The sequence below is a fragment of the Crinia signifera genome, chromosome 3 (genome assembly GCF_055691185.1).
Source record: "Crinia signifera chromosome 3, ASM5569118v1, whole genome shotgun sequence".
In the NCBI taxonomy this organism is placed as follows: domain Eukaryota; kingdom Metazoa; phylum Chordata; class Amphibia; order Anura; family Myobatrachidae; genus Crinia; species Crinia signifera.
In genome coordinates, this window is record NC_139219.1 from 227,538,234 (window position 1) to 227,547,382 (window position 9,149).

The 9,149-nt window shown below is 44.8% G+C and overlaps 1 protein-coding gene across 1 annotated transcript in view; it reads right to left on the minus strand.

Annotated features, from left to right (window-relative positions):
- MB21D2 (Mab-21 domain containing 2) overlaps positions 1–7,440 on the minus strand; it is a 102,360-nt gene extending 94,920 nt beyond the window's left edge. Inside the window, exon 1 of the mRNA XM_083177553.1 lies at positions 6,934–7,440. Coding sequence (XP_083033679.1) covers positions 6,934–7,138 — 205 coding nt within the window. The 5' untranslated portion in view covers positions 7,139–7,440. The remainder of the gene's footprint in view (positions 1–6,933) is intronic.
- Positions 7,441–9,149: the final 1,709 nt, after the last annotated feature.

The window sequence follows — 9,149 nt, forward strand, 5'->3', positions numbered from 1 at the left end:
ATGGGTCTCACATCAGCGCAAGTAATACATAAGCCCCCCTTGGCCATCTGCTCAGGGACAAACTTTTGTGTGCAAACATTGCACGCGCTCAGTGCACTAAGGACTCCCTCCCCCAAAACCACAGCCTGATGCTCAGACATGATGCAAGTGAAGCGTATATATATATATCTCAATATACACAGTGCAAACAATTGTACAAGCGTTTATACAAAGTCAATGCACCCAATCACTTAGCTGTCTGTAGGTTTCAACTGCGGGGAAGCGATGCCCAGGAAATCCAAGTCACTCTGCCAGGATCAATAAGCCAGCTCAGCTCCGCTGCAAGCGTTCTGAAAGGCGCCAAAGTCAGAGTGAAGGAAGAGACCAAAGTCCCTGCTGCTGCGGGGTCCGTGACCTTTTGGCGCCAACCACCCCCAGCTAGCCGCTCCTTAGGTAGGATTTCCTTGTTCCAGTATCTCCCCCTCAAATGGGGACCACTTGGAACATGCCTGTCACAGCGCTGCTGTCCTCTCAGTCAGGAGCTCAGCGTGTAAGCTCCGCATAAAATGGCCGCCGCCATCACGGAGCGCCTGTCCCCCATGATCCCCACCTAAATGTGGAGCCGGTTTCAGGCTACTCCGGAGCCCAGGCAGCCTCTTAATAGAGGCTGTAAGCGCAGCACAGGGAGACCAGACAGAGTCTACCCTGTGCACAGAGAGCTGACAGGACGCGCTTCTGTCAGCTCCTGCTGCGCTAGCAGTGTGAGGATTCACTATGAAAATCCTCACACTGTGCCTACCTAGCTAGGGTAATAGTTAATAAAATAATAAAAAAACCCTAACTACTCTAATTCTTCGGCTGCTCCTGCAGCCCTTTAGAATAGCACCCACTCCAGTGGGCACCTAACACGAACTGAAGAGTCCAGGGATGCAGTAGGGGAGGAGCCTACCCTCTAAAGCTTTAGGATAGGTGCCTGGCTCCTTCGGACCCTCCTACATCCCAGTGTTGAGCTGTGTCACCAGGACCATTGAAAGAGAAATTTACAATACATCATACATATCAGACAATATAGAATTTTATTTGTCAAAAGCCAGTTATATTTATATGGACTGTGGGAGTCACCATAAATGAATGTGGAGAGAACATGCAAACACAGATAGGGGACTTGGGCCATTATTATGGGGACTTGGGCCATTATTATGGTTCACTCGCAAATACTAATCTAAATCTAATTCTCTGCACAAGTTACATCTGCCCCACCTGCAGCGCACATTGTTTTGTCCATTTGAGAAGAAATTTGCCTTTGAGAGTGAACCAGAATAAGGGCCTTGTATTGAACCCCATGGCTCCAGCACTCTCTGCTCTATAGATGTAATGTGCAACACCTGGTACCCTGCATTGAGTAGCTCTGAATGGGTATATGATGGTGCAGAAATTTACGTGCCTCATTTTAGAAACAAACACTGCTTACTATGCCATCTACCCTCTCACAGGGCTGACCTTCAGGGAACAGTTACATGGCTACATTAATAATGGTTGCTGCATTGGAGAATTATTATTATTATTATAATCAGCCTTTATTTATATGGTGCCAAGATGGATCCACAGCACCCAATTAAAACGAACATAAACAAGTAAGCAAAAGAGGAAACAGTGACTTATGGGGCCTACACAAGTAGTGATGTTTGTAGATGAGCAATCTGCAGACAGCGATGAGCAGAGCTGTGTGCTGAGTGATCTGTCAGGACCAGTGAAATGAAAATATGGAATTTTTTGGAAACAAATTACAATCAACCATTTGATCCCAAAAGCTGGAAAATGGACAAAAGCAGTCATCTGCATAAATGGATTTAACCAATTTGTCTGAATGACTATTTTGTCTGTTTTCCATGTTTAGGAGCAAATGGTAAATTGCCATTTGCTCCCAAAAACTTCCAGATTTTAATTTCAACCAGCCAGATAGGAAAGATAATCTAGTGTGTAAAATGTTTGGTGAGCTAGTCCAGCAATCCAGAAGGCTTCCATGGAGTTCCATCACCAGTCTGATAAAGTAAAATTGCAGCACTATTGGTTAATTTGCACAGCTCAAAACCAGAAATAATATCAGCTGCAGTGGTCTGCTTTGACAACTGCCTATCCCAGCTAGGCTGCAGGGCCATTGAACTGGAAGAGGGCAGTGAGTGGTGGGACACTGGCCCTTATACTGGTTCACTCGCAAATACAAATTCCTTCATAAATGGACGAAATCATGTGCATTGCAGTAGGGGTCAGATGCAACATGTGCAGAGAGCATTAGATTGGGTGGGGTTTTACTTCAAAGTGAGATCTATATTGCAGTGTAAAACAAAGCAGTATTTTCTCTGGACAGAAACAAAATACCTCACCCAAATTGAATTATCTCTGCACATGTTACATCTACCCTCCCACAGTGCACATGGGTTTGTCCTTTTGAGAAGGAATTTGCCTTTGCGGGTGAACCAGAATAAGGGCCACTAAGCACATAACTGCCATATTACACATACTGGCTAAGAAACGCCTCCTAAAGGCCATGTTAATGGAAACGGTAAAAGCTATTCCCAGATCTGCAACACCCTGAACCGTTGCGAGGCACATACAGTAACAGCAATAAAATATATTCAGAGGAACCCAACTCTGCACACAGCAAAGATTACAGGTGTTTTTTAAGATGTACATATAGCATCACAGAGGCAAGGTGAAAAGAATAGTAATGTGTAAAAGAGCTGTTGCCTTCCACCATTTAGAAAAATATCCAATAAATATGCCAGCGTTCTTATATAAATTCAAACAAAAATGTTGTGAAAAAAAAATTAATAATAAAATGAGAGATATATATATATATATATATATATATATATATATATATATATATATATATATATATATATATATATATATATATCTTGTTTCCTAGCACGGCGCCCAATAAGCAAATAGCTTAGTGGGCTATTCTGCGTAGGAAAATCGCATTGTGTACCGTGTATAGCGCTCTACGATGCAATGTCCATATTAAGTGCACAGGAGTGCTTACACAATGAAATATCGCATAGGATCGCATGGCACCAAATGCGATGCGATATTTCATTGTATAAGCACTCATGCCATGTGATGTGATGGGTGCTTACTATGCCATTGCGTCACCCCCAGTATCCACGCCACCCCGAAGTATTGTGAGCGCCGCGAGGGGCGGCGGAACGCATCCTCCGACCTTTTCATACCCCCACTATCCACGACGGCGTGGAGTTGATCTTATATAGTGTGGCGAGCGCGAGCCCCGCGAAATACATGTAAAGTAATGTGCGTCCGCTCACCACGCTTCAGGCTCGGTGGCTCGCCACACTATATAAAATCAACTCCACGCCGACGTGGATAGTGGGGGTATGAAAAGAACGGAGGATGCGTTCCGCCGCTGCTCTTCGGGGTAGCGTGAATAGTGGGGATGTTTTAGGAACACATTCACACCAGCCATATCATACATCTGAAAATATGGAAAATCGCATGTCATGCAAAAAGCGCATGCGATGCGATTTCACGATGCTAGCGTACGTAGAAAATCTGGGCACCATGCTAGGAAACAAATACCAAATTATATTTCCTATATAAAAAAAATGTAAACATTACAGGTCATTATGAGGAATAAACATGTTTGCTTTCCAATTTTCACACCTATTTGACAAATTCAGTTGGCACTCAAAAGGGTTGAAGTATACTTTGCTCACTGCAACTTTTAAAAAGGTTTGGAATTTTGCTATAGAGACCGTCCAAAAAAATGTAACATTAAAATACCTAGTAATAAAACAAAAGAAAAGTGTAGTGGCATTTTACAAATAATGATTGCACCTATGGGCAGTGCTTCTTTAATATCCAACTAAAACACTGGAGTAATTCAACATCTCTGTGAGACAACTGATCTGAAGATCAGCAGTCCCCATGATCCCCATCTCTGCCACACTAATCGCAGTGAATCACTGCTCCAAGAATTGGAGCAGGTCTATAATCAACTTACATGTTTATTAAGGGGACCATCAGCGTCAAAAGAACATTTAGGTGGATATATACACTCTGTCCATTTGCCCAATCTGCTGTAACAGAAATAAATGCTAAAATGGTATTTCTACCCAATAATGTGTTGGGAGGGCATGCTGAACACTTCCAAAAATGTAGACATGTGGGTGTTTTCCATTTTATTATAAATGAAATTCCTTTTATGACTTGCACATTATATGTCTCACCTTTAACACTGTTGCTCTATACAGGCTAAAAATAACTAAAGTTTCAGAAGCATTTAACATGAGCATCTTCTGCCATTATGTGATAGCAGAGAATGCAGATTCCACGGAAAGGCAAGAGCAGGCATTGATAACTTGCAACAGAACAGAAGGTTAGGAGATCTTGCGACTCACATCCGTACAAACCCTGCCACATCCTATGACAAAGATGATGGACACTTTTTATTGTGTTGACAATCATTACAGAGATAGGATACCCGCTCATCTTGCCTGCATGACCCATTTTCCTAAAGATACTGTGTAAGTTAGTGAAAAGCTGACTGCATCGTTATGTATAAATGTCCTTGTACAGCATAAATAGCATGAAATGTATATTTTGTAAGAGTCACAGCAACAAAATGGAAAGTTACCCACTAACTCGCACAGTTGTTTTAATAGTAAAATGTGTGAAATGATAAACTCTGTTGCAAGTGTTCAATAAACAATATACAGCTGATTATTAAATCCTGTACACACTAGATGACCCACACCACAGCCAATTAATACCCCTTTCACCTCGCAAATGCCACGTCGCTCCCAGGACAGACATTGTTGGATTGATGACGTCATTGGGGGGCAGGAAAGAGAGTCACCTGGGTACGGGGGAGGAGACAGTGCTTTAAGCGGATGCTGCCTCCTCCCTATAGTGTGAACAGGACCTGGGTCTATCGGCCCGGGTTACCCATTCACAATGCCCATTAACCTGGGTAAAACCCTTCTTTTAACCTGGGTTAAATTGCCTGGTTGCTGGACTCTTTCACACTGCACAGTGACCCGGGTAATTTGTGCAGTGTGACAGTGGTAATAGTAAACTATCCGCAGCAGGGAAAATTCTGCAAAAACCCAGAATGATATTGTTCGGTACGCAGGACCGCCTGGACATACAGGTAGTTGACTATATAGTCAAAATTGGCCTGCATGTTCAGTTGACGGGAGAGAGGCATGTGTGTGTCTTTATTTATTTTTTTTTTTTTTTTGTGGTGTCAAGGTTTAAGTCCAGCATGTATGCACAGCGATGATGGGTGGGATAAAAAAATAAATAAAAAAAAAATAAAAAAACCGCTGGCCTGCGCGATTTTCCCAGGTGTGGACACCTTTCCAGCAGGACGCTATGGAAAGCCGTCCACCCTGTCGATCATCTGCTGGTGATATCAGCAGATGAGCGGCAGTGGCCAGGAATGAATGCTCATCACCAGGCCGTACACACTGGGCAGCTTTTGATCTGAAAACAGCAAAACTGAGCTGCTTCCAGATCAACATCACCCAGTGTGTTTTGGCCTTTAGACATATAGAGCAAGAGGGGAGTAGAAAAAACATTATCAGGATCATGTTACACCTTATACACACACACAGTGCTGCACATATTATATTACATTATAATTATATTACATTAATGAATGCAGTTGTAACAAGTGTGACCAGGCATGCAGATGTAAAGTGGCTACTACAGTACATAAATGAGCACTGCTGTGACAGGGTACATTCAGTTCACTGGTCTGTACACGCAGACTGAATGTAACAAGTGGGACAGTTTGTTTGGAACTGGCCTAACTGCTTCTGTCAGTCACCACAAAAAAACCCATGGCCAAGGTACAGTATATGGGACGGCAGTGTAGCAGATTATCCAGTACATAAATGGTGCTAATAAACTACATGTCCCCAGGCCTGGAAAATAATGGCTACACTCACAAGGGAGTCACCCAGTGCAGGTGTAAATATGCCACGCCTTAGCTGCAGGTAGGATTATTCTGATAAAGGCGTGTGCACACAATGCATACAGTATAGCGCCGTATAGAAGGTGGGGTCACTGTGCATTTGTAGTTCAGGCTTCAAAAGTAAAAAAGAAAGCATTATCTCCTAATACTGACATGGCCATTTCCCCCAAGTAACTGCAGTGTATATAGTGCTGCCTCCATCACAGAGGATCAATGTATTGCATGTAACACATGTAGCCTCAGGCTCTCTCATTACATGGCATTATTCACCCCAAGTGCATGTGTCATAATAATGAGCTGCTGTCAGATTAGTCACAGCAATGTTCCTATGCAGGTCACACTACCTACATGTTTGCCATCATCAGTGATATTTGCATAAACAATTACAACATGGAGTGACTTTTGCTGTACCGCGGACATGTATGGTCAGGGTATGCAGGTGATCCTGACACTGACTGACACAAACACACACACACACACACACAAACACACACACACACACACACACTGTAGCTGCGTACACTTACATATACATTATAATGACTATGTGTAGCGCTATTAATGCACATTAAATCAAATCAATTAGCTTATATTAGCACAAGCATAGCTGTGTAACATAGGATATAATTACTGGCACAGCCAGCTGCTGATTACTACAGACACGGAGGCACATAATAAAGATACCCTATAATTGGCATGCATGTATGTGACACGGGCACCTCCTACACCAGGAGCAGGAATGGAGCTCTATTGCGCGGATGAGCAGCTGCTCCCAGATCACCCAGTAGAATAGTACATGTGGCGATCAGCTGCTTCTGCCACACGCTGCGGATCCAGCCCGGATCACCCGCACAGACAGGCCGGCGCCGGGCGCAGCAGCAGTGGGGCACCAGCAGTGCGGGGCCGGCGGCGGGCACACACACACTCAGTACAGCCTGCAAGGGGCCGCTTACCTAGCATGGAGAAGATGAAGTCCTTGGCGGTGTGGATCTCCAGCGCTCTCTGGTCATCGTATTCCCGCTGGTCGTGTTTGTTAAATTCCTGGATGAGTTTGTTTAATTCCTCTATCCGCGCCCCGGACCTGAAATCCAGCTCTGGGGAGGCCGGCTTGCTGACTCCCCCGACGGTGCCTGGCTTGCTGGGGATGGGAGCCGCCATCTTCACTTCCACAGCCAGCAGCAGCAGGATTATATATGAGAGCAGCAGCCCTGACTCCTTCCTTCCCCTCCCCGGGATAGTGGGAGATGGCTCTGTGTGAGTGAGGGTGTGTGTGTGGTGCAGCAACAGCAGTATGTGTGTGAGTGGGTCTCTGTGGCGGCTCCGCTCCTGCACACAGCAGCAGCAGCAGAAACAATGTGACACCGAGCGCCTGTGAGATCATTCAACAAGCGGCACAGGGAATTAACCCCTTGTGTCCCACCGGGGGCTCTGAGCCGGTATAGTCACAGGCTTCATTCATTGTGCGGCATGCTCAGGTGATCTCGCGGTTTGGCTTTGTGGATTTACATTTTTTTTTCTTTAAAACGAGAGCAGGTGTATAGCGCTGTCTGGGCGGATGTACTATTATCGCTCCACTTTATCACCAGCTATCCCAGAATGCAGCAACAGTACCAAGTACATGCTGTCATTTCAGTACTAGGTAACCTATCCAATCTGAGGTGTAGCAGAAGCTTGTCTATCATTGTACATGCATAGCACCATACCAATAGCATTCAGTGCATTATATACAGTACTAATGTTGTAATTGTGACTGGCATTACATTCTACCTATTTAAAGAGACGGCATTGTATCTCATTAAAACATTGTATCAAAGAGTTTGGTTTGTAGCATGTTAAGAAGATACTAGGTCTGTTAAGAGGAACTAGTCTTGCTTGTAGTGTATACATACAATATATTTTTGTTTAGTTATATCTAAAGTAAATATATACACTGCTCAAAAAATAAAGGTAACATTTATACCCGTTCTCGCTGCAGGCAAATTCCCGGGTCTATCATGTCGACCCGGGAATTTGCCTTTTAACGCAGGTTTTTCTGCAGTGTGAACAGGTCGCATACCTGGATCTCATACACAGGTAAAACCCTTCTTTTTACCCATGTTTGAGATCCGGGTATGCAGACACGGGTTGACCCGTTCACACTGCTAAAGAACCTGTGTTAAACGGCAAATTACCGGGTAGAACTTCTTCACCCGGGAATTTGCCTTGCAGTGAGAATGGGGGTCCGTCCCTGCAGTCCCTGGTATTTTAATGCCGGGGAAAAGCCGTGTATTTCTCACTGGCAGTGAGAACACGGTATTAAACAACACAATGTAACTCCAAGTCAATCACACTTCTGTGAAATTAAACTGTCCACTTAGGAAGCAACACTGATTGACAATCAATTTTGCATGCTGTTGTGCAAATGGAATAGACAACAGGTGGAAATTATAGGCAATTAGCAAGAAACCCCCAATTCTGTAGGTGGTGACCACAGACCACTTCTCAGCTCCTATGCTTTCTGGCTGATGATTTGGTCACTTTTGAAAGCTGGCGGTGCTTTCACTCTAGTGGTAGCATGAGACTGAGTCTACAACCCACACAAGTGGCTCAGGTAGTGCAGCTAATACAGGATGGCACATCAATGCGAGCTGTGGCAAGAAGGTTTGCTGTGTCTGTCAGCGTAGTGTCCAGAGCATGGAGGCGCTACCAGGAGACAGGCCAGTACATCAGGAGACATGGATGAGACCGTAGGAGGACAACAACCCAGTAGCAGGACCGCTAACCTCCACCTTTGTGCAAGGAGGAACACTGCCAGAGCCCTGCAAAATGACCTCCAGCAGGCCACAAATGTGCATGTGTCTACTCAAACAGTCAGAAACAGACTCCATGAGGGTGGTATGAGGGCTCAACATCCACAGGTGGGGGTTGTGCTTATAGCCCAACACCGTGCAGGACATTTGGCATTTGCCAGAGAACACCAAGATTGGCAAATTCACCACTGGCGCCCTGTGCTCTTCACAGATCAAAGCAGGGTCACACTGAGCACGTGACAGAGGTGACAAAGTCTGGAAACTCCAAGGAGAACGTTCTGCTGCCTGCAACATCCTCCAGCATAACCGGTTTGGCAGTGGGTCAGTAATGGTGTGGGGTGGCATTTCTTTGGGGGGCCGCACAGCCCTCCATGTGCTCA